This window comes from Vitis riparia, chromosome 8, assembly GCF_004353265.1.
Source record: "Vitis riparia cultivar Riparia Gloire de Montpellier isolate 1030 chromosome 8, EGFV_Vit.rip_1.0, whole genome shotgun sequence".
In the NCBI taxonomy this organism is placed as follows: domain Eukaryota; kingdom Viridiplantae; phylum Streptophyta; class Magnoliopsida; order Vitales; family Vitaceae; genus Vitis; species Vitis riparia.
The window spans coordinates 6,473,156-6,499,393 of NC_048438.1; the positions used below are offsets into that span (position 1 = coordinate 6,473,156).

The window sequence follows — 26,238 nt, forward strand, 5'->3', positions numbered from 1 at the left end:
CCGGCTATGGGAGCTTCAAAATTCTCCATTCTCTTCTTGTAAAGCTCCCATTTCCAAGCTTAGCCACCATGAAAAACTTCTTTCCTACCTCAGCCAACATTTCCCACCCTCAAAAACCAAGAATTTTTCCCATTTGAAAGCACCACAAATTTCACATTTGCACGGGTGAATAGTGCATTGTGCGAAATTCGCACAACACATTCCCCTTATGCGAATTTTTGGGTTTCTTCACCCCTACCCTCCCCAATCCCAAGCCTCTGAGCCTCATTTCTTTGCTTCCTCATGCCTAAGACCCGAGGAGGCTATGCCTCAGCTCCCCAGAGCAGTCAGAGAGCTGCCCTTGTGCGGGCCCCACTAGATGTACCCCCACATTTACCTGATTTTGCCCCCCCAATGCAGATATCATACGAGGAGGGCAGCTGCCACGCCTGTGGCCCCTACTCAGATTCCAGCTAGGAGTCCTCCTACAAAGAAGGCCAAGACTTCAGAGCCAGGAAGTCCTTCAGAGCACCTCGAGATTCATAGTCTCAGACTCCTCCCACCAGCGCCCTATCCTCGCCAGCTCGCCCATTGAGGGCAACTCCGATTGCCGATTGAGAGCATTCCATGTCGAGGCATATTTTGATCACTCTGTTTTACGACAGCAGCCTGAGTTGGGGGATACATACCGCCTACTTGAGAGGTACCATCTTGTACCCTTTAGGACGCCGTCACAGTTCTTTTATCCTCGAGTAGCTTTAGACTTTTACCAGTCTATGACTACTCGTGGCGTCCCGTACCCGCCTCGATCCTTTTATCATTGATGGACGCCAAGGTATTTTGGGGGCTAGACAGATTGTCGAGGCTTTCCATATCCCTTATGCACCAGCAGATCCCTCTGCATTTAGACGTTGGGCCCCACTTTCGGAGTGGAACATGGTTCGTATACTATCTCAAGGGACATCTTCAGATAGGATCATTATGAGGAAGAAGCTTTCCCCAGGGATATTCCTAGTTGATGTGGTGCTTCGCACCAATCTTTTTCCTCTTCAGCATAGAGTGCAGAGGCGAGAGGTCATTCTAGAGGCGTTATTCCGTATCTCTGAGGGCTACTACTTTGGCCCCCATCATTTGATTATGGCCACCCTCCTCCATTTTGAGGAGAAGGTGCATAAGCGGCGTCTTACGAGGGCAGACACCATTCTTTTACTTTTCCCTCGACTACTATGCCATGTTCTGGCACATATAGGTTTCCCTGCAGACCCTCATTCTGAGCCCCGCCGCCATTGTCAAGAGAGCTTCTCTCTTGACCAATGGAATCAGATATGGCTCCATCAGCATTCCCCATAACTTCCCGAGCCAAGGGAAGTCCCTCCACAGCCTTTACCATCTATATCTGCTTCATCCACTTCAGCTCCCTCGGAGCCCGTACCTGCGGCAGCATCGTCTGATGCCCCACCTGCTATTCCTCCTATCCCAGAGCCGCCCATTATTATCCCTGGTGCAGAGTATCGTGACTTGCTCGCTTCTTTCCAGACTCTGACCATTACTCAGACGACCATTATGGAGCGGATGGACTACTTCCAGCTTCGGTAAGACCAGCAGACTCTCATTCTCCATGAGATTCAGCAGCACCTCGGTCTTTTGCCACCAGCTCCACCTGTTGCTCCTGTGCCCTCAGAGCCTTCTGCTCCAGCTGATGATTTTGCTCCAGCTGATGATGCTACACCTGTAGTGGTACCTTCCATAGTTGCGGCGGAGGACCCCTCCTATCCACCAGAGGAGCCTACTACTTGATCATATGATCACTCCTCTTCTTTTTTTGTTTTTGTTTTGTATCTATATTCTATGTTTTTGGATGTCATATATATTTTGGATGTGATATACTGGGATTGGATGTATTCCATGTTTATCTTGTATATTGTACTCTCTCAGTTTATATAGACATCTTCCTTTTTGTGTATATTAACTACTCCTTTTTATTTCCTCTACTCATCACTCTTATGATTTCTTTTTCTTTTGCAACATGTGGTTTCTCCTGTCCATTCAGAGTCCCTTACTATCAGGAGGTATCACTTCCTCCCTTTTATTATCACTTGTTTTTGGAACATTGGGGTCAATGTTCATCCTAGTTGGGGGGAGAGTTGAGGAAGTAATTTGTTGAATTTTTGGTTAAGTTATTTTGCTAACAAATTTTTTTGCAAACTCTCTTTGTTTTCTCAAAGATAAATTCTCAAAAGTAAATGGGTGAAATTAAATTCTTATCTTATTGCCATAGTCTCAGAGTTTGTATTATACTTATTAAAGTTGAAAATTTGTTGAAGCTCCTTTTGATTTCAATCTTAAGTCTTCCACTCTAATCTTTTCACACACTGAACACATTAGATTCCAGTTATAAGATGGAAAACTTTCTCACCCCCTAAACTTAGGAAATTTTCGACTTGGTGCCTTTGACCTCATTCTATTAGTGTTAGGACACCTTATAAAAGGCCAATGTGTCTTATGAAATTTTTTTTGCTTCACTTGCTCTGAAACCCGAGCAAGGTCCGAGGGGTATATGGTGAAAATCTTTGGAGCCTGGTACCCTACGCCTTTATTGGTTGGGAGTCACCGACCTCACTGCTCGTTACATGGGTGGATGGGTAGAGTATATATATATATAAATAAATAAATAAATAAATAAAATAAAATAAAAAAAGAGAGAAAAAAAAAGAAGGGTGCGTTCTTAGCCTTTTATATGGGGGTTAGAGTTGCTAAAGTTAGAGAAAAACCTTAGTTGGGGGGAGAATGTGCGAATTTCGCACAGCAGCCCAAGCATGTGCGAATTTTGCACAGCAACCCATGCGTCTTTGGTGCGAAATCTCCTCTGTTCTGCCGACTCCACATGAGATTTTTTCTTTTGTATTTTTGGATGTAAATTCCTTTCTTATCCTTGTAACTAGCCAATAACAGGCTTTGCTTTGTAAAGACTATAAGATGGGTGGAAATCATCTCTCAAAATATATGTTATGTTTTACACTTAGTAAAATATATAGGGCTCTCTTTGCTTTCCTTTTCTCTCTACTATTTTCTTTTTCTTGGAAGCCAAACAACCTCTGAGGATGTTTTCCCAGAGGATGAGAGGCTAAACCTTTGGTTTCTTGGAGTGAAGGAAGCTAGGTGAAAAGTCCAGATGCAAAGGTGGAAAACTCTCGTGCATTAAATATAGGTAGTTGGAGTTCATAAATGGCTTTTAAATCTAAAGTTTTGCTTTAAATCCCTTAGAATCACTTTGAATGGCCAATACATGGTAAGCTTTAGGTCTCTGTGGATACTTATTGCTAGATCCACATCAAACCATTAGTTATCATGTACGAGCTATTGGAAAGTGGCTCAAGGTGAAGACCCATAGTCTCTAAAGCCATTAATGGAACCTGACTACCATTTCTATTGACTTTTTATGGATTAAATCTTCATTGTTAAACCTATACCGGTTCGGGAAACAACCATCCTTTATGTTGTTGTCCCCAATACGAGATGAGGAATCCAGAATTTCCACTTTGCATTCTAAACTTGATCCTAGCAACCCTTAGCTCCGGGAGACTTTCTTTCTTCCATTTTACCTAGTTCTATATTAGTTTAGTTTCAAACACCACTTTCAAAACAAATTTTATTTTCTTTTAAACTTTATGTTTTTGATAAAGGAAATCATCAGACTCAATTTCTAATCTTGAGTATATCACTGGTAGAATGAAAACCCATCCCAGAGTTCGACCCTAAAGTTGCTATACTATAGTAGCTTTGCTACGCTAGTATGAGGTCATAGGATTTATAAATATTTTTTATTAAAACACCCGACTAGGCACGAATCAATGTGCTGAAGGATTTAGATGCTATGAATAGCTTAGGGTTAAGGATCACATTAGCTACTTTAGGTCATGAGCTCTAGGCTCTAGATGTTATGAACAACTCTAGGTTGTGGTTGACTTGAATTACTCTAGGTTGTGAGCTCCAAGCTTTAGATGCTATGAAAAACTTAGGGTTGTTGATGATATGAAAGACTCTAGATCGTGAGCTTAAGGTTATAAATGTTATGAATAGCTTAAGGTTCTGGATGACATGAATGACTCAAGGCCATGAACAAAGGATTATAGAAACTATGAACATCTCAAGGTTGTGGTTGACATGAACGACCCCAGGTCATAAGCTCAAGGATGTAGATGTTATGAACATTTCAGGGCTATCAATGACATGAGCCAATTCGAGTCATGACGTTAAGGCATTAAATACTATGAATACCTCAAGGTGGCTGAAGACATGAAAGAATCCGGGTCATGAGGTTAAGCCACTAGATTCTATGATTATCTTAGGGTTGTGGAAAACATGAACAACCCTAGGTCTTGAGCTTAAGGGTTTAGATGCTATGAACAACTCAAAGCTTCCAATGACATGAGCCACTCTAGGTCTTGAGATTAGGCTTTAAATGCTATGAACAACTTTGGGTTGTCGATGATATAAAAGACTCTAGGTTGTGAGGTTAGGGCTCATTATTCTATGAAGAACTTAGCACTGTGGATGACATGAAAGAATTTCAGTCATGAGCTCAGAGCTCTAGATGCTATGAACAGCTCTATGCTATTATTGACATGAACAACTCCCGATCAAGAAATCAAAGCTCTAGAAGCTATTAACAACTCAAGGTTGTCGATGACATAAAAGGCTATAGGTCCTTAGCTTGGGACTCTTGATGTTATGAATAGCTCAAGACTGTGGATGACATTATCTATTCTAAGTTGCAAGCTCAAGGCTCTAGATGTTATGAATAGCTCTGGGTTGTGGATGACATCAACTACTCTAGGTCATGATATCTGGGCTTTAGATGTTGTGAACAAGTCTGAGCTATGTTTGACATGAATAACTCTAGGTCATGAGCTTAGAGCACTAGATGTTAGGAACCGCTATGGGTTATAAATAACATGGACTACTCTAGGTCATGAGCTAAGGGCTCTTGATGTTATGAACAGCTCTGGGCTATGGATGACATGAACAACTTCAGGTCATCAGCTCAAGGCTCTAGATGCTATTAACAGCTTATGATTATGAATGACATGAGCTACTCTAGGTCATGAGCTCAAAGCTCTACATACTATGAACAACTATCAGCTTCGGGTGACGTGAATGGCTCTTGATCGTGAGCTCAAGCCTCTTGATGCTATAAATAGCTCAAGGTTGTAGATGACATGAAAGACTATGGATCATGAGCTTAGGGCTCTTGATGATATGAACAACTCAAGGTTGTGGATTACATGATCTACTCTAGGTTGTGAGCTCAAGGCTCTAGATGCTACGAACAACTTATTACTACTCAAAAAGTTCTATTTTATAGCTTGTAATTAACACTTTTAAACACTTTTGAATAGTATCTATTACCTTTTAACTCAATTGGCATGTTAAGGACCCTTGTAATCATTTCTAATCAAATTGAGTTAAGTTTTGGTGTTTTTGATAGCTTTATGATCACCAAAGCAATCTAAGATTGAAGGAGAGTTCTATATAATCCATGGCAAAAAAAAATGGAAGCTCATTTACAAGAAGAATCCAAGCTTTGGAGCTTTGTAGTCCTTTTCCAAAAAAAAAATCAAGAATGCAAGGAGGAAAAACAAAGAGAGGAATCTAACATGAAGAAATTCAAGAGGACAACACTATAGGACACATTTTGAGCAATTCCTAGTGTCCATTTTATACATACTATATGTCATTTTTAATCTCGGGAAGTCAAAAGTCCAACGCTTCAAACAGTGTGTAAATTAGAGCTGGAATGAAGAAGTTATGGCCATTGGAAGAAAATCGCACCAAGCTAAAAGGCAATTTTGCAAGCTGCGAAGTCAACCTTTTCTTGCAAAATGGAGACTTTCAGCTTGCGAAATTTTTGCAACCCATGTTGCAAGCTACAAAATCCACCTGAGTGCTCCAAGATATTTACGACCGACTCTTTTAGATTTTTTCTTCAGATATTTGTTGTTTAAATCCCCATTTTCTCCTTGTAATCCACCAATCATAGGATTCCTTAGTTAGGAAGCAAGAAGAAACGGTGAATAACCTCTTATATATCATTTGTAATTTTCTTTACACAAGGATATCTCGAGAGCTTGTTCTCAGAGACCAACTTTTTGTATAGTTTTGAAGAAAGTAATACATAGAGTTTTGCTCTGCCTTACCTACTCATTTTGATTGTATTTTTCTCACTAGCCAAACAAGCTCCGAGGATGTTTCCTTAGGGAATGAGAGGCTAAGATTTTTGTCTCTTGGAGTTAAGGAAGCTAGGTAAGGTGACGAATGAAAAAGTTGGAAGTTTTGTTGTTTCAACTTTTAGTGAAGAGAAAGTGTGACCCATTAATGGTTTCTATGTTTTTAGTTAACTTAAAATGCCTTAAAATCACCTAGGCCAACACTTGGTAAGGCAAGTGATCTCCATCCATTGAGATGCACTAGTTTATCTCTTGCGAGCCTTTGGGAAGTGGTTCAAAGGTAGGATTTTCTACAATAGCCAACACTTGGTAAGCTTTTGGACTCTAAGAAGACATCCATTAGTTATCTCTTGCGAGCTTTTGAAGGGTAATCCAAGGTTAAGGATCACCTTGAGTGGCCAATACTAGGTGAGAGGTATGAACCATTGCAAGATGATTTAGTGATAGGGAATTAGTGTTTGAAGCCATAAAAGGGAAGCATCTGTACCATACTGGTTCGGGAAATAACTATATGTTAAATCCCCAATGCGAGGAAAAGATTCAAGTGCCCGGAACTCTATTTTTGTAATAGGAACCTGAGGCCAATGATCCAAAAACTCCAAGAAACACTTTTCTTTGTAAGTAATTCCTGTTACTTTGTTGGTTTCACTTAAAAACCAACCTTTTCAAACATATTTATGTTTTCTTTTAGAGCTAACCTTGAAATGAAAAAGCACCAATTCAATTCTGAACTAATATCAATTGTGAAGTGAAAACCCATCCCAGTGAACGATCCTAGAGCCACTATGCTATGCTAGATGAGGCTATCCTAGTACATGGTGAAATAGGTTATAAATTTTGTTGATTACTCTCGTTTGAGGACCGAAATCAAGGTACACTAGTTGATTGATCACCAATCAACAGGACATACACCAACTGGGCACAAAATCAACAACTCTAGGTTGTCATTGACTTGAACGACTCCGAGTCATGAGCTTTGGGCTTTAAATGTTATGAACAACTTAGGGTTATTGATGACACAAAAGACTCCAGGTCGTGAGCTTGGGACTTTAAATGCTATGAAGACCTCGGGGTTATGCATGACATGAATGACTCGGGGTTGTAAGCTAAAGGCTATAGATACTATGAGCATCTCATGGTTATGGTTGACATGAATGACTTAGGATCGTGAGCTTAGGGCTTTAGATACTATGAACATCTTAGGGTTGTGGTTGACATGAGCAATAGTAGGTCATGAGCACAGGGCTTTAGATGTTATGAAGTGCTCAGGATTGTCAATGGTATGAGCCACTCTAGGTCGTGAGCTCAGGGCTTTAGATGCTATGAACAACTTTAGGTTATGGTTTACATGAATGACTTTGAGTTGTGAGCTTAAGCCCCCAGATTTTATGAACATCTCAAGGATGTGAATGACATGAATGGCTCTAGTTGTTAAGCTCAAGGCTTTAGATGCTATAAACAATGTTAGGCTATAGTTGAGATGAGTGACACCAGGTTGTGAGCTCAAGGCTTTAGATGTTATGAACAACTTCGGGATTTTGATGACATGAACCACTTTGGGTTGTGAGATCAGGAATTTAAATGTTTTGAATAGATTTGGGTAGTCAATGATATGAAAGACTCTGGGTTGTGAGTTCAAGGCTAATGATTCTATGAACAACTGAAGGCTATAGATGACATGAATAACTCTAAGTCAAGAGCTCGGGGCCCTAGATGCAATGAGAAACTATAGGTTGTGGTTGACATGAAAGACTAAGGGTCATGAGCTTAAGGCTTTAGATGTTATGAACAACTTAAGGTTGTCGATGACATGAGTCACTCTGGATCTTATGCTCAAGCCTTTAGAGGCTACAAAAAACTCAAGGTTGTGGTCGACATAAATTACTCCAAGTCATGAGCTTAGGTATCTAAATGCTATGAACAACTCAGAGCTATCAATGACATGAAAGAATCTAGGTCCTGAGCTCAGTGCACTAGATTCTATGAATCAGTCAAGGTTGTGCATGATATGAATGACTCTAGGTTGTGAGCTTAGGGCCCTAGATGCAACAAACAGCTATGGGTTGTGGCTAGCATGAAAGATTCTAGGTCGTGAGCTCAAGGCTCTAGATGCTATGAATATCTCAATGGTGTGGAATACATAAGCTACTCGAGGTCTTAAGCTTGGGGTGTAGATGCTATGAATAGCTTAGGCCTATGGTTGACATGAACGACTTTAGGTTCTTAGCTCATAGCTTTAGATGCTACTCAAGGTCGTCGATGACATAAGCCATTCTTGGGCATGAGCTCAGGGCTTTAGATCTTATGAACAACTCTGGGTTGTGGTTGAGATTAAAGACTTATGGTCATGAGCTTAGGGCTCTAGATGCTATAAGGGGCTCAAGGCTATCGATGACAGGAAACATTATGGGTCATGAACTTAGTGCACTAGATGCTATGAACAACTTTGGGTTATGGTAAACATAAACAACTTTAGGTCATGAGCTCAAGGCTCTTGATGCTATGAACAACTTAGGGCTGTTTATGACATGAAAGACTTCAGGTTGTGATGCCAGGGCTCTTAATGCTATGAATAGCTGAAGATTGTGGATGACATGAGCTACTATAGGTGGTGATCTCAAGGCTCTAAATTATATAAACAACTTAATGATATGGATGACATGAGCTCCTCTAAGTAATGAGCTCAAGTCTATAGATGCAATAAACAACTTTGGGATATGGTTGACATGAACGACTTCGGGTTGTGAGCTTAAGGGTTTAAATGCTATGAACATCTCAAGGCTATGGATGACATGAACAACTCTAGTTCATCAACTAAAGGCCCTAGATGCAATGAAAAGTTCTAGGTTGTGTTTGACATGTAAGACTTTGAGTCGTGAGCTCAGGGCTTTAGATTATATAAACAGATCTAGGCTATGGTTAGCATGAACGACTCTAGATCGTGAACGCAAGGCTTGAGATGCTAAGAATAGCTCAAAGTTGTCAATAACATGAGTGACTCTAGGTCACGAGCTCAAGGCTTTAGAAGCTGTTAATAGCTTTCGGTTATGGATGACATGAACAACTTCAAGTCATGAGCTCAAGGCTCTAGATTCTATCAATAACTGAAGGTTAATGATGACATGAAAGGCTCTAGGTTGTGAGCTTAGGGCTCTAGATTCTATGAACAACTTATTGTTGTGGATGCAATGAATAGCTCTAGGTTGTGCTTGATATGATGAACTCAAAGATCTAGATGTTATGAACAACTCAAGGTTATGGATAACATGAATCACTTTGGGTCTTGAGCTCAAGGCTCTAGATGCTATGAATAGCTCTGGGCTATGGTTGAAATGAACGACCCTGGGTCATGAGCTGAGGGCTTCAGATGCTATGAACAACTCAAAGCTATTGATGACATGAGCCTCTTTGGGTCCTGATCCAAGGGCTTTAGATGCTATGAACACCTCTGGGTTGTGGTTGACATGAACAACTCTGGGTCTTGAGCTTAGGGATCTAGATGCTATGAATAGCTTAGGGCTATCGATAACATGAAAGACTCCATGTCGTGAGCTCAAGACTCTAGATTCTATGAACAAATCAAGTATGTCGATGACATGAAAGACTTTGGGTCGTGAAATCAGGGGTCTAGATTCTATGAACAACTTAGTGTTGTAGATGATATGAATGACACTAGGTCGTGAGCTCAGGGACCTAGATGCAATGAACAATGTTGGGTTGTGGTTGACATGAAAGACTTTAGGTCATGAGTTTAAAGCTCTATATGCTATGAACAGCTCAAGGTTGTGGATGACTTGAGCCACTCTTGATCTTAAGTTGACGACTCTAAATGTTGTGAATAGCTCTTGGCTATGGTTGACTTGAACGACTCCAGGTCATGAGCTCAAGGATTTATATGCTATGAACAATTCAGGGCTCTCAATGACATGAAAGACTTTGGGTCATGAGGACTTTAGATTCTATGAGTAACTCAGAGCTATGGATAAAGTGAACAACTTTGAGTCATGAGCTCAGATACCTAAATGAAATGAACGACTCTAGGTAGTGGTTGATATGGATGACTTTAGGTTGTGAGCTCTGGGCTTTAGCTATTATGAATAGCTCAGTGTTGTGGACAACATGAACCACTTTATGTCTTAAGCTTAAAGCACTAGATGCTATGAGCAACTCTTGTCTATGGTTAACATGATCGACTCTAGGTCATAAGCTCAAGCCTCTAGATGTTATTAACAACTCAGGTTGTTGATGGCATGAGGTACACTATGTCGTGACCTGAGAGCTTTAGATGCTATGAACAACTTTAGGCTGTGGTTGACTTTAATGACTCCAGGTTGTGTGCTCAAGGCTCTTGATGCTATGAACAACTTAGGCCTATCGATGACATATGAAAGACTATAGGTTGTGAGCTTAGAGCTCTTGATTCTATGAATAGCTCAGTGTTGTGGATGGCATGAGCTAATTTGTGTATGAACAACTCATGGCTCTAGATGCTATGAATAGCTCTAAGTTGTGGTTAACCTAGACAACTCCGAGTCATGAGCTTAGAGCTCTAGATACTATTAACAACTCGGGACTGTGGATAACATGAGCTACTCTAGGTCATGAGCTCATGATCTATAATAGTTGTAGGTTGTGGTTGAAATGAAAGACTTCGGGTCATGTGTTAAATGCTATTTATATTATGAAAAGCTCAAGGCTATCAATGATATTAAAGACTATGGGTCGTGAACTTAGGGCTCTTGATCCTATGAACAACTCAGGGCTGTTGATGACAAGAGCTCTCTAAATCATGAGCTCATCTCTCTAAATGCTATGAACATCTAAGGTTTGTGGATGACATGAGTTCCTCTCAATCGTGAGCTTAGGCCTTTAAATGCTATAAACAACTCTTAGTTATGGTTGACGAGAATGATTCTGGGTCATCAACTCAAGCCTATAGATGCTATGACCAGCTCAGGGCTACAGATGTCATGAGCTACTTTAGGTCATGAGTGTAGGCCTCTAGATGTAATGAATAGCTCTAGACAGTAGTTAACATAAACGACTCTAGGTCGTGAGCTTAAGACATTAGATATTATGAACATCTTAGGGCTAAGGATGACCTGAACAGCCTCGGGCTATGGTTAAGATGAATGACTTAGGGTTGTGAGTTCAAGACTCTTGATGTTATGAACAACTTAGAGCTGTTAATGACATGAAAGACTACGGTTCATGAGCTTAGCATTGTAGATATTATGAACAACTCAGGGTTATAGTTGACATGAATGACTCTCAATCATGAGCTCAAGGCTCTAGTTGCTATTGATTCGTCCCCAATTGGTGTACTCTTTGATTTAGTCCTTAGACGGGAGTTATCAACAAAATTTATAAACCTAATTCACCATATACTTGGGTAGGATAGCTAGCATAGCATAGTGGCTCTAGGATCGTCCACAGGGATAGGTTTTCATGGTAGAATTGATATTAGTTCTAGAACTAGGATGGAGCTTTTCCTTTATTGTTAGCTTTAAAAAAAATGTAATTTTTGGTGAGAGAGGTTGGTTTTATGTTAACCAAAAATAGTAACTAAAATTAATTACAAAGAAAAGGGTTTCTTGGAATTTCAGGTCACTAGGTTCAGGTTCCTTATGCAAATGAGGAGATTCCGGATCTTTTCTTCGCGTTGGGGAGCATAACATAAACTATGGTTACCTCTTGAACCGGATCTTCATTTAGCAACTAAGACTTGATCCCACTAGTTCATGAAAAACTGTAGTTGCTTCTGGTTAATGGTTTTGAACATGAAAGACCTCTCACTGTGAATCATCTTCCAATGGCTCATAAAAGATAACTACAAGACACTTAAGGAGTCCATTAAGATTACCAAGTATTGCCCATTCAAGATGATCCTAACCTTGGACTACCCATCAAAAGCTCATAAGAGATAACTACAAGACACTCATGGTGTCCATTAAGCTTACAAAGTATTGGCTATTCTAGGTAACCCTACCTTTAAACCACATCCCAGAGGCTCCTAAATGATAACTACCAGACACTCATGGTATCCATGGAGCCTTTTAAGCTTATCAAGTATTAGCCCAGATGATTTTAAGGGATTTTAAGTTAATCATAAAGAAACAAAAACCATTACCAAACAACAACTTTCCTCAATTTAAGCAAGAAAAACTCCCATATTTTCATTCGGATCCCTACCTAACTTCCTTCAGTCCAAGAAACAAAAAGCCTAGCCATTCATCCTCTAAGAAAACATCCTCAGAGGTTGCTTGGCTAGAAAGAAAATAAAAACAAAATTAGAAGGCAAGGCATAGCAAAAGCTCTGTATTTTTACTTACTAAGAGAATATACAAGTGTTCTCTGAAATTTCTTCCGATATTCTGAGATATTACAAAAAGAGATATTCTAAGACATATAGAGAGAGATATTTTTAACCTCCCTATAAATATCCTAAATATCTTATAAATATCTTTAGCTGATTACAAGGAGAAATTAGGATATTTACACAAAACATCTAACGATAAAAATCTAACAAAGTCAGTGTAAAAATATTTGAAAATTACATAGGATGATTTCGCATGCCTTGCGAAATTTCGCAGGGCTTGCGAAAATTGCTTTCTTCAGTTCTTTGTTTTGCAAGCCTTGCGAGATTTCGCATAGCTTGCGAAATTCATTTTCTTCAATCTTGATCTCTGTCCTGCAGTCGATGCTCCTTTTGCATTTTCACAAGGTATGCGAAATTTCTAGGTGTTAGATTTCTTCTCTGTTTCTCCTCCTTGCATGCTTGATTGACTTGGCAAAGGCTACAAAGCTTTCCAAAGCTTGGTTTCTTGATGTGTTTGAGCTTCATCTTGCTTTTCCATGGACTATACAACTTCTCCCTCATTCTTGGCTCATTTAATGATAAAAAAACTATCAAAAACACCCAAAACTTGCCAAAATTTGATTAGTACACTTGCAAAGGTCCTTAATGTGCCAATTGCGTTAAAAGATATTAATTACTACTCAGAAGTGTTTCAAAAGAGTTTATAACAAGCTATAAAAGAGCACTTTTTGAGTAGTAATCAGCTATGAATAGCTAAGGGCTATGGATAACATGGGATACTCTTAGTTATGAGCTCAAGGCTATAAATTCTATGAACAACGTTGGGCTATGGTTGACATGGATGACTCTATGTCATGAGCTCAGGGCTCTAGATGCTATGAACAGCTCAAAGTTTTGGATGACATGAATAACTTTAGGCCATGAGCTCAAGGCCCTCGATTCAATATACAAGTCTAAGTTATTGTTGGCATGAAAGACTCTGAGTTGTGAGCTCATGGCTCTAGATGCTGTGAACAACTTAGAGCTATGGATAACATTAGCCACTCTAAGTCTTAAGCTCAGGGCTCTAAATGTTATGAACAACTCTCAATTGTGGTTGACATGATCGACTCCGAGTCATTAGCTCCAGGCTCTAGATGTTATTAATAGCTGACAGTTATGGAATACATGAGGTACTTTATGTTGTGAGCTCAGGACTCTAAATTTTGTGAACATTTTTGGGCTATGGTTGAGATGAAAGGCTCTGGGTCATGAGCTTAAGGCTCTAGATGCTATGAACACTCAAGGTTGTTGATGACATTGGTCGTTATGGACCTTATGCTCTAGGCTCTAGATGCTATGAACAACTCTGGGTTGTAGTTGACATGAATGACACTAAGTCATGAGCTCAGGGCTTTAGATGCTATTAATAGCTCAAGGTTGTGGATGAAATGAGTTTCTCTTGCTTGTGAGCCTAGGGATCAAGATGCTATGAACAACTCTAGGTTGTGGTTGACATTAACTACTTCGTGTCATGAGCTCAGGGCTCTTGATGCTATCAACAACTAAGGGTTTTCGATGACATGAAAGACTATGGGTCATGAGCTCAAGGTTGTAGATACTGTGAACAACTCAGAGTTATGGTTGACATGAATCACTCTTGGTCGTGAGCTCAAGAGACTAGTTACTATAAATAATTGAGGAATATAGATGACACGAGCTACTCTGAGTCGTGAGCTTAGGGTTCTAGATGCAATGAATAGTGTTGGGTTATGATTGACATGAATGACTCTATATCATGAGCTCAAGGCTCTAAATGCTATGAACAGCTTAGGGCTATTGCTAACATGAAAAGACTTTAGGTTGTGAGGTCAGGACTCTAGATGCTATGAACTCTGGGTTATGGTTTACATGAATGACTCCAAGTCATGAGATAAGGACCCTAGATGCAAAGAATTACTTAGGGATGTGGATAACATTGGCAACTCTAAGTCATGAGCTGAAGACTCAAAATGCTATGAATAAAGCTTGGTTGTAGTTGACATAAGCGACTCCAAGTTATGAGCTTAGGGATCTAAATGCAATCAATAGCTCAAGGTTGCCAATAACATAAAAGACTATGGGTTGTGAGCTTAAGGCTCTAAATACTATGAACAACTCAGGGTCATGTTTGACATGAACGACTCTAGGTCATGAGCTCAAGGCTCTAGATGCTATTAATAGCTCAGGGCTATGCATAACATAGGCTACTCTTGGTCGTGATTTAATGGCTCTAGCTGCTAGGAAGAATGTTTGGATGTGGTTGACATGAATGACTCTATTTCATGAGTTCAGGGCCCTAGATGTAATGAACAGCTCGAAACTGTGGTTTACATGAATGACTCTAAGCCATTAGATCAAGGCTTTATATGCTATTAGTAGCTCTAGGCAATGGTTGCCATGAATGAGTCCAAGTCGTGAGCTTAGGACTTTAGATGTTATGAATAGCTCAAGGTTGTTAGTGACATGAAAGACTTTAAAGAAAGAGCTTAGGGTTGTTGATGACATGAATGTCTTGGGGTTTTGATCTAAGAGCTACAAATACTATAACATCTTAAGGTTGTGGTTGACATGAATGACTATAGGTCATCCATTCAAGGCTTTAAATGTTATGAACTGCTCAAGACTGCCAATGACATGAGCCAATCTTAGTCTTCAGCTTAGGGCTCTAGATGTTATGAATAGAACTAGGTTATGGTTGATATAAATGACTCCAAGTCGTGAGCTCATGACTCTGTATGCTATTAAAAGCTTAGGGTTGTGGATGACATAAGCTATTCTTGTTTGTGAGCTCAAGGCACTAGATGCTATCAACGGGTCTTGGTTATGGCTGACATGAATGACCCTGGGTCGTGAGCTGAGGGCTCTTAATGCTACAAATAGCTCAGGGTTGTCAATGATATAAAATACTACAGGTCGTGAGCTCAGGGCTCTTGGTGCTATGAACAACTTAGGGCTATCGATGACATGAGCTACTCTAGGTCGTGACCTCAAGGCTCCAAATGCTATGAATAGCTCAGGCCTATGGATGACATGAGGCTCTCATGGTCATGAATTGAGGTCTCTAAATGCTATGAATAGGTCAGGATTGTGGATGACATGAAAGAGTTGGGGTCGTGAACTAATGGCTATATATATATACTGTGAACATCTCAAGGTTGTGGTTGACATGAATGACTTTGGGTCATGAGCTTATGGCTTTAGATGCAATGAACAACTCAAGATTGTTGATGACATGTGTCACTTTGGGTCGTGAGTTCAAGGCTTTAGTTGCTATGAACCGCTCTAGGATGTAGTTGATAAGAACGACTCTAAGGGGTAAGCTCAGGGTTCTTAGTGCTATGAACAACTCAAGGTTCCTGATGACATTAAAGACTCCAAGTCCTGAGATCAAGGCTCTAGATTCTATTAGCAACATAGGGTTGTGGATGACATGAATGACTCTAGGTTGAGATATTAAGGACCTATATGCTATGAGGAACGTTAGCCTATGGTTGACATGAATGACTTTGTTTCATGAGTTCAAAGCCCTAGATGCTATGAACAGCTTTGGGCGGTGGTTTACATGAACAACTCTAAGTCATCAAATCAGGACTATATATGCTATTAGCAACTCTAGGAAATGGTTGACATGAATGTGTCTAGGTCATAAGCTCCAGACTTTAGATGTTATGATCAGCTCAAGGTTGTTAATGACATGAAAGACATTGAATCATGAGCTTAGGGTTGTGCATGACATGAATGAATCAGGGTTTTGAGATAAGGGCTACAAATAATATAACATCTTAAAGCTATGGTTGACATGAATGACATTAGGTCATGCGCTCAGGGCTTTAAATGCTATGAATAGCTCAAGGTTGTGAATGACATGAGCCACTCTAGGTCTTGAGCTTAGGGCTCTAGATGCTATGATTAGCACTAGGTTGTGGTTGATATAAATGACTCTAGGTTGTGAGCTCATGACTTTGGATGCTATTAAAAGCTTAGGGCTATGGATGACATGAGCTACTCTTGTTTGTGAGCTCAAGGCACTAGATGTTATCAACAGCTCTTGGTTGTGGGTAACATGAATGACTCCAGGTCGTGAGCTGAGGGCTCTTGATGCTATGAAATGCTCAGGGTTGTCGATGACATAAAAGACTACAGGTCATGACCTCAGGGCTCTTAGTGCTATAAACAACTTAAGGCTATGGATAACATCAACTACTCTAGGTCATGAACTCAAGGCTCTAAATGCTATGAACAGCTCAGGCTTGTGGATGACATAAGCTCCTCTTGGTCATGAGTTGAGGTCTCTACATGCTATTAACAAGTTAGGATTGAGGATGACATGAATGACTTAGGGTCATGAACTAAAGGTTATATATATACTACGAACATCTCAAGGTTGTGGTTGACATGAATGACTCCTGGTCATGAGCTTAGGGCTTTAGATGCTATGAACAACTCAAGGTTATCAATGACATATGCCACTTTGGGTCGTGAGCTCAGGGCTTTAGTTGTTATGAATTGCTATGGGATGTAGTTGACATGAACGACTCTAGAAGGTGAGCTCAGGGTTCTAGGTGCTATGACTCTGGGTCGTGAGCTCAAAGCTCTAGATTATATTAGCAACATATGATTGTGGATGACATGAACGACTCTAGGTTAAGAGCATATGGCCCTAGATGCTATGAACAACTTTGGGTTATGGTTGACATTAACAACTCCAAGTATTGAGTTGAGGGCTTTAGATGCTATGAATAGATTAGGCCTATTAATGACATAAACCACTCTGGGTTGTGAGCTCAGGGCTTTAGATGCTATGAAAAGCTTTTGACTGTGGTTGACATGAATGACTCTGGGTCATGAGCACAAGCCTCTAAAAGATATGAACAACTTAGAGTTATCGATGATATGAAAGTCTCCAGGTTGTGAGCTGAGGGCTCTAGATTCTATGAATGGGTTAGGGTTGTGGATGACATGAATGACTCTCGATCGTGAGCTATAGGCCCTAGATGTAGTGAACAACTCTAGGTTGTTTTTGTCATGAAAGACTCTAAGTCGTGAGCTCCTAGCTCTAGATTCTATGAACAACTCAGGGCTATCGTTCACATGAACCGCTCTGGGTCATGAGCTCAAGGCTTTAGATGCTATGAAAAGCTTTATGCTATGGTTGACATGAATGACTTGGGGTTGTGATCATAGGGTTTTAGATTCTATTAAGAGGTCAGGATTGTAGATGACATGAAAGACTCTCAGTCCTGAGCTTTGGGTTCTAGATGCAATGAATAGCTCAAGGTTGTGGTTGACATGAAAGACTCTAAGTCGTGAGCTCAAGGCTCTAAATGCGAAGAACAACTCTAGGCTATGGTGGACATGAATGACTCTGGGTCATGAGATTAGGTCTCTAGATGCTATTAATAGCTCATGTTTGTAGATGACATAAGGTACTCTAGGTCGTGAGCTTAGGGCTCTTGATGCTATGAAGAACTCAGAGTTATCGATGAGATGAAAGACTATGGGTCATGAGCTCAGTACTGTAGATACTATGAACTACTTAAGGTTATGGTTGACATGAACTACTGTAGGTCATGAGCTCAAGGCTCTAGCTGTTATAAACAACTAAGGGTTGTGGATAACATGGGCTACTCTAGGTCATGAGCTCAGGGCTTTAGATGCTATGAACGACTTCATGTCATGAGCTCAAGGCTTTGGATGCTATGAACAAGTTAGGGTTATAGATGACATGAATGACTTTGGGTCATGAGGTGAGGGCTCTATATTCAATGAATAGCTTTGGGCTATGGTTGAGATGAACGACTCCGGGTCATAAGCTCATGGCTCTATATGCTAAGAAAGGCTCGGTGTTATGGATAACATGGGATACTCTATATTGTAAGCTCAGGGCTTTAAATGCTATCAACAACGTTGGCCTGTGGTTGACATGAATGACTTTGGGTTGTTAACTTAAAGCTCTAGACGATATGAACAACTTAGGGTTGTCGATGACATGAAAAACTCCGAGTTGTGAGCTTAGGTTCTAGATTCTATGAACAACTCAGGGGTGTTGAGAACATGTATGAGACTGGGTTGTGAGCTCAAGGCCCTAGATGTAATGAATAACTCTAGGTTATGGTTGACATGAAAGACTTCGAGTCGAGAGCTCAAAGCTTTAGATCCCATGAACAGCTCAAGGTTATGGAAGACATAAACCACTCTAGGTCTTAAGCTTAGGGCTCGAGACGCAATGAACGACTTTAGGCTGTGGTTGACATGAATGACTTTGGGTGGTGAGCTTAGGGCTCTAAATGCTATTCATAGCTTAGGACTATCACTAATATGAGCTACTCTAGGTCATGAGCTCAAGGCTCTAGATGTTATAAACAAATCTGGGTAGTGGTTGACATGAATGACTTCGATTCATGAGCTCAAGGCTCCTAATTCTAGGAACAAATCAGGGCTATCAAATACATAAAATCCTATGGCATGAGCTCAAGGCTTTAGATACTATGAACAACTTAAAGTTGTGGTTGACACGAACAACCCTAGGTCGTGAGATTAGGGCTCTAGTTTCTATGAACAATTGAGGATTGTGGATAACATGTGCTACTCTAGGTTGTGAGCTTGGGGCTTTAGATGGTATGAACAATGCTGGGTTGTGGTTGACATGAATGACTTTGTGTCATGAGCTCTAACCACTACATGCTATGAATAGCTCAGGGATATAAATGACATGAAAGACTCTAGGTCGTGAGTTTAGGGCTCTAGATACTATGAACAGATCTGGGTTATGGTTGACATGAACGCCTCCGTATCATAAGCTAAGGACTCTAGATGTAAAGAATGGCTTGAGGATGTGGATAACATGGGCTACTCTAGGTTGTGAGCTTAAGGTTCTAAATGCTATGAACAACGTTAGGTTGTGATTGACATGAATGACTCTAGTTTATGAGCTCGACATGAGCTACTCTAGTTTGTGAGTTCAAGGCACTAGATGCTATGAATAGTGATTACTACTCAAAAAATGCTATTTTATAACTTGTAATTAACTCTTTTAAACACTTTTGAGTAGCAGATATTACCTTTTAACTCAATTAGCATGTTAAGGACCCTTGCAATCGTTTCCAATCAAATTGTGTTAAGTTTTGGTGTTTTTGATAGCTTTTTGATCACCAAAGGAATCTAAGATGAGGGAGAGCTTTATATAATCCATGAAAAAAAAAATGGAAGCTCATTTAAAAGAAGAATCCAAGCTTTGGAGCTTTGTAGTCCTTTTCCAAAAGCAAATCATGAATGCAATGAGGGAAAGCAAACAGAGAAATCTAACATGAAGAATTCAAGAGGACAGAAACTATTGGACACATTTAGAACACTTCCTAGAGTCCATTTTATACATAATATTCATTTTGAATCTCAAGAAGTCAAGAGTTCAACGCTTCAAACGGTGTGTAAATCGGAGCTGAAACGAAGAAGTTATGGTTGTTTGAAGACAACCGCATCAAGCTGTGTGAAATTTCGCAGCCGCGAAAATTTCGCAGCCCAAAGCCCATTTCGCAAGGTGTTTCGCAGCTGAAAAACCACCTGCAAGCACACGTGTGCCACTTCACAAGTTGAAACTCCATTTTTGCAGTTGCGAACCACGTTGCGAAATCACCTCCAAGCTACAAATCAAGTTGCAAATCATCTCCAAGTTGTGAAATCACCTCCAAGTTGCGAAATCACAAATTCAACTTGCAGAATCAAAGTTCAAACTTGCAAAATGGATAATTCAATGTGTGAATCACCTTGTGAAATCCACCTGTGCAATCTTAGATATTTGCAATTGACTCAGTTAGATTTTTTCTCGAGATATTTTGTGTAAATTTCTATTTTCTCCTTGTAATCAGTCAAAGATATTATTGGGATATTTCTTAGAAAATATCTTCTCTATATATATCTTTGAACCAATGTAAAGAACGAATCAATCCATCATAGATCCGATATATGTAATCCACGAAAGGAGGATCATAGAAGAAATATATTTTATAGAGCACTTGCTCTGCTTTTTCTTCATATTTTTGCTTTCTCATTATTTTTATTTCAAGCTAATCAAACTCTAAGGATGTTTCCTCAGAGGATGAGTGGCTAGGCTTTTTGTCTCTTGGAGTGAAGAAAGCCGGGTAAGTTTCCGGATGCAAAAATTGGAAGTTTTGTTGTTTTAGTTTTTAATGAAGAGAAAATGTGACCTGTTAATGGTTTTTATCTTTTTAGTTAACTTAAAACACCTTGAAATCACCTGGGCCAACACTTGGTAAGGCAAGTGGTCTCCGTTGATTGAGATACACTAGTTTATCTCTTGCGAGCCTTTGGGAGGTGGTTTAAAGGTAGGATTTTCTAGAATAGCCAACACTTGGTAAGCTTTTGGACTCCAAGGAGACATCCATTAGTTATCTCTTGCGAGCTTTTGAAGGGTAATCCAAGGTTAAAGATCACCTTGAATGGAAAATGCTAGGTGAGACGTATGAGCCATTGTAAGATGCATCAATGACAGGGATTTCGTGTTTGAACCCATTAAGGGGAAGCATCTGTACCACACTGGTTCGAGAAATAACTATATGTTAAATCCTCAATGCGAGGAAAAGAAACAAGTGATCGGAACTGTCTTTTTGTATTAGGAACTTGAGCCTAGTGATTTGAAACTCCAAGAAACACTTTTCTTTGTAATTAAAATCAGTTACTATTTTGGTTAGCTTAAAACCAACCTTTTCAAACATCTTTATGTTTTCTTTCAAAGCTAACCTTGAAATGAAAAAGCACCAATTTAGCTTTGAATTAATATCAATTGTGAAGTGAAAACCCATCCCAGTGAACGATCCTAAAGCCACTATGCTATGCTAGCTGAGGTTATCCTAGTACATGGTGATATAGGTTATAAATTTTGTTGATTACTCCCGTCTGAGGACTGAAACCAAAGTACACCAGCTGGGCACGAATTAAATGGCGTCGTTGCGGGGGACCACTAAGAGGACAGGAATCAGCTGGTACACCAATTGGGAACAAATTAAATGGCGACATTGTCGGGGACCATTAAGAGGACAGGAATCAATTGGTACACTAATTGGGAATGAATCAAATGGCATCGTTGCTGGGTATGGTGCCACTTTACAGTGATATCACTTTTCCAAAGTACTTGTGATCTTCATCACAAGTTTGGTGACTTTTCTTTTCTTTTTACCAACTTTTTTTATTTGTTTTTTCTTTCTTTCTTTGTTCATATTTTAGTATACCTTTTATTTAGTTTTTAGTTTACCTTAATTTTTTTTATTAGAATTGTTTTTCTTTTGTTTTCTTTTGCTTTCTCTGTTTTTAATTCTCAATTTGCTAGTTGTGCACACCATATTGAATACGAGATAGCAGAGGAAGCCATGAACTTCATGGGTTATGTGGCTAAAGTTCCAAGAGGATGGGATGAACCAAATGCTAGAGATATGAGAAGAATGACGTCTCAACCTAATGCTAAGGGTGAGATGTATATTTTGAATGACGTCATAGACATGAAGGCAAAGATTGCAGCTATGGCAAGGAGATTGGAAGAGCTAGAAATGAAGAAGATGTAAGAAGTGCAAGCCATCTCTCAGACACCATTGCAACCTATGCCTTGTTCCATTTGTCGATCTTATGAGCACTTGGTGAATGAGTGTCCTACCATTCCAGCGGTGAAAGAAATGTTTGGTGATTGCAACACCTACAATTCCAATTAGAGGAACCATCCAAATTTCTCTTGGAAACCATAGCCACCTCAGTACCAGCAACCTACTCAAGCACTTCTGCAAGCCTCGAACCTTGAACAAGCTATGGTGAATCTTAGCAAGGTCGTGGAAGACTTTGTTGGAGCTCAGAAATCCATCAATGCTCAACTTAGTAAAAGAATTGACAGTGTAGAGAGTACATTGAACAAAAAGATGGATGGAGTGCAAAATGATCTATCTCAGAAGATAGATAATCTCTAATATTCAATCTCAAGGTTTGCCAACCTCAATATAGTGCAAGAAGAAGGAAACTTTCCTTCTCAACCTCATCAAAATCAAAAGGGTATCCATGAAATGGAGGCTAAGGAGGGAGAATCTTCACAGAAGAGGAAAGTCAAAGAAGTGATCACTCTAAGGAGTGGTAAAGAGGTTGATCTACCCACATCCAAGCTAGAGCATAAGGTAGAGAGTGAAGCAGAGAAAGAAAAGAGGGAGGAAATCAAAGGAAAGAGAAAGGGGAAAAGCATAGAGAAAAATGACTATGATTTTAATATAGATGAAAAACCACAGACGATGGTCATAAAGGAAGAAATGATAGATCAAAAAAACAACTTTCAAGTGACATGATGAAATAGCTCTAGGGTGTGATTGAAATGAACAACTCCGGGTCATGAGGTCAAAGATGTTAATGCTATGAACAGCTTAAGGTTATGGATGACATGAGCTCAAGGATTTAGATGCTATGAATAACTCAGGGTTATGAATGACATGAGCTCCTCTAGGTTATGAGCTCAAGCCTCTAGATGTCATGAACAACTTTTGGTTGTGGTTGACTTAAATGACTTCGAGTTGTGAGCTCAAGGCCTTAGATGATATGAATAGGTCATGCCTGTCGATGATATGAAATTCTTTGGGTCATGAGCTTAGGGCTCTAGATGTAATGAATAGATTAAGCTTGTGGATGACATGAACAATTCTGCGTCATAAGCTCAAGCCTTTAAATATTATGAACCGCTCAAGTCTGTGGATGACATGAATGACACAGGGTTATGTGAGCTCAATGCTCTAAATATTGTGAACAATAAATGTTGTGGTTGACATGAAAGACTCTAGGTCGTGAGCTGAAGCCTGTAAGTGTTATGAATAACTCAGGGCTTTGGATGACATGAACGACTTTGGGTCGCAACCTTAGGGATCTAGATACTATGAACAACTCAAGGTTGTGGTTAATACTTTAGGTTGTAAGCTCAAGGTTCTAGAAGCTATCAATCGAGTAGGGGTGTGGATTGGATGAGCTACTCTAATTCATGAGATTTGGGCTCTGGATGCCATAAAAACTCAGTGCTCTAGATTCTATGAACACATCAGGGTTGTGGATGACATATGCTGCACTAGGTCATCTGCTCGGACCTTTAAATGCTATGAACAACCTAGAGTTCTGAATGATATGAATGAGTTATGATCCCATGAGCTTAGGGCTTTAGATATTGTGAACAAATAAGAGTTGTGGATGATAAGAAAGACTCAGGATCCTGTGAGCTCAGGCCTTTAGATGCTATGAATCCCTTAGGAAGTAGATGATATTCACGATTTTGCAGCATGATCTCAACCCTCTGTATGCTATGAACAACTCAAGGATGTGGATGACATGAACAACTCTAGGAAGTGAGCTTAGGCTACTAGATACTTTGAACACCTCAGGGTTGTGGTTGGCATAAAAGACTTCAGGTTGTGAGCTCAAGGCTCTAGAAGCTATGAATAGATCATAGTTGTATATGACATGAATGACTTAGGATACCGTGAGCTTAGACCTCTAGATTCTATGAACCACTCTAGGATATAGATAATATGAATGATTTCTATGTTAAGTGCTCAAGCCATTGGTGCTATGAATAGCTTAAGGCTGTTGAGACATGAACGACTCTAAGTCATGAACTCAAGCCTTTAGATAACCATATGAACGACTTCAGGTCATAAGCTCAAGGCTCTAGATTCTATGAACTGCTCAGGGGTGTGGATGTGATTAACTACTCTGGGTTATGAGCTTAGGGCTTAGGTTGCTATGAACTACTCAGAGCTCTGAATGCTATAAAAAGCTTAGGGTTATGAATGACATGAACGACTTCAAGAAGTGAGCTCTGGGCTTTAAATGCTATGAACAACTCTAGGTTATGGTTGGCCTAAATGACTCTGGGTCATGAGCTTAGGGCTCTAGATGCTATGAAAAACTCAAGGAACTTGATTACATCAACAACATCGGGTCATGAGCTCAAGCATCTCAATGTTATGGTTTACATGAAAGACTCCTTATCTTGAGTTCAATGCTCTATAAGTTATGAAAAACTTAGATTTGTAGATTATATGAACGATTTGGGATCCTGTGAGCTTAAGCCTCTAAATACAATTAACCATTATGGGATATGGATTATATGAATGATTCTACATCATGAGCTCAAGTCTTTAGATTCTATGAATAGGTCAGACTGTGGATGACATGAATGAATCTAGGTTGTGAGCTTAGAGCTCTAAAAAATCACATGAATGACTCCAGGTCATAAGCTCAAGGCTCTAGAAGATATTAATAACTCAGGGGTATGGATGAGATGAGCTACTCTAGTTCATGACCTCAAGGCTCTCGATGTAGTGGGTAACTCAGGGCTCTGGATGGTATGAACAGCTCAGGGCTCTAGGTGACATGAGCTACACCAAGCTGGGAGCTCAAGGCTCTAAATGATGTCAACAACCTAGAGTTGAGAATGATATGAAAGACTTGAGATCCTGTGAGCTCAGGCCTCTAGATTCTATGAATGAATTAGGCATTTAGTTGACATGAATGACTACGGGTCATGAGCATAAGGCTTTAGATGCTTTGAAATGCTTAGAGTTATGGATTACAAGAACAATTGAGGATCCCATAAGCTTAGGCCTCTAGATGTTATGAATCTCTCAGAGTAGTAGATGATATTAATGATTCTACATCATGAGCTTAAGCCTCTAGATGCTATGAATAACTTAGGGTTGTGGATGACATGAATGACTCTGGGTTGTGAGCTCCGGGCTCTAGATGCTATGAATAGCTCCAGGTTATGGTTGGCATGAATGACTTTGGGTCATGCACCCATAGCTCTAAATGTTATGAACAACTCTGCATAGTGGATGACATCAATGATTCTAGGTTATGAGCTTAAGCCATTGGACATGAAAGACTTTGGGTGGTGAGCTCAGGTCTCTAAATGCTATGCACAGATTAGGGTTATCGATTACATGAAAGACTCTAGGTCGTAAGCTCAAGGTTTTAGATGTTATGAGTAGTTCTAGGATATGGTTGACATGAATGACTATTGGTCATGAGCTCAGGGCTCCAGATTCTATGAACAAGTTAGAGCTACAATTGACATGAACAACTCTAGGTCATCAGCTGAGGGTTCTAGATGTTATGAACAACTCAGGGCTATGGATGACATGAACGACTCTGACTCATGAGCTCAGGCCACTACATACTATGAATAGATTAAGGTTGATGTTGACTTGAATGACTCCAGGTCGTGAACTTAAGGCTCTAGATGTTATGAGTAGCTCAACGTTGTGGTTGACATGAATGACTCTCGGTTGTGAGCTCAAGGCTCTAGATCATATGAATAATTAAAGGTTTTAGATGACATAAAAAAATTCAGGTCATGAGCTAAGCCCTCTATATATGATGAATAACTCAAGGTTGTGGTTGACATGAAAAACTTCAGCCCATGATCATAAGACTCTAGATGCTATGAACAACTGTGGTTGACATGAATGACTTTGACTCTTGAGCTTAGGCCTCTAAATATTATGACTAGCTCAAGACTATTATTGATTTAAAGCACTTTGGGTCATTAGCTCAAGGCTCTAAATGCTATGAACAACTTAGGGTTGGGGTTGAAATGAATGACTCCGATTTGTGAGCTAAGGGCTTTAGATCCTATGAAAAAGTTAAGGCTGTGGATGACAT

The 26,238-nt window shown here is 39.8% G+C and overlaps 1 protein-coding gene across 1 annotated transcript; it reads right to left on the minus strand.

The window, feature by feature from the left end:
* Positions 1-1,162: 1,162 nt before the first annotated feature.
* On the minus strand, positions 1,163-1,727 carry LOC117920571 (uncharacterized PE-PGRS family protein PE_PGRS10-like). Its single transcript, XM_034838181.1, has 3 exons — positions 1,615-1,727; positions 1,367-1,518; positions 1,163-1,284 (listed from the first exon to the last, which is right to left on the minus strand). Exons 1-3 carry the CDS (start codon positions 1,725-1,727, stop codon positions 1,163-1,165), a joined length of 387 nt encoding a protein of 128 aa, XP_034694072.1.
* Between the last annotated feature and the right edge of the window lie 24,511 nt (positions 1,728-26,238).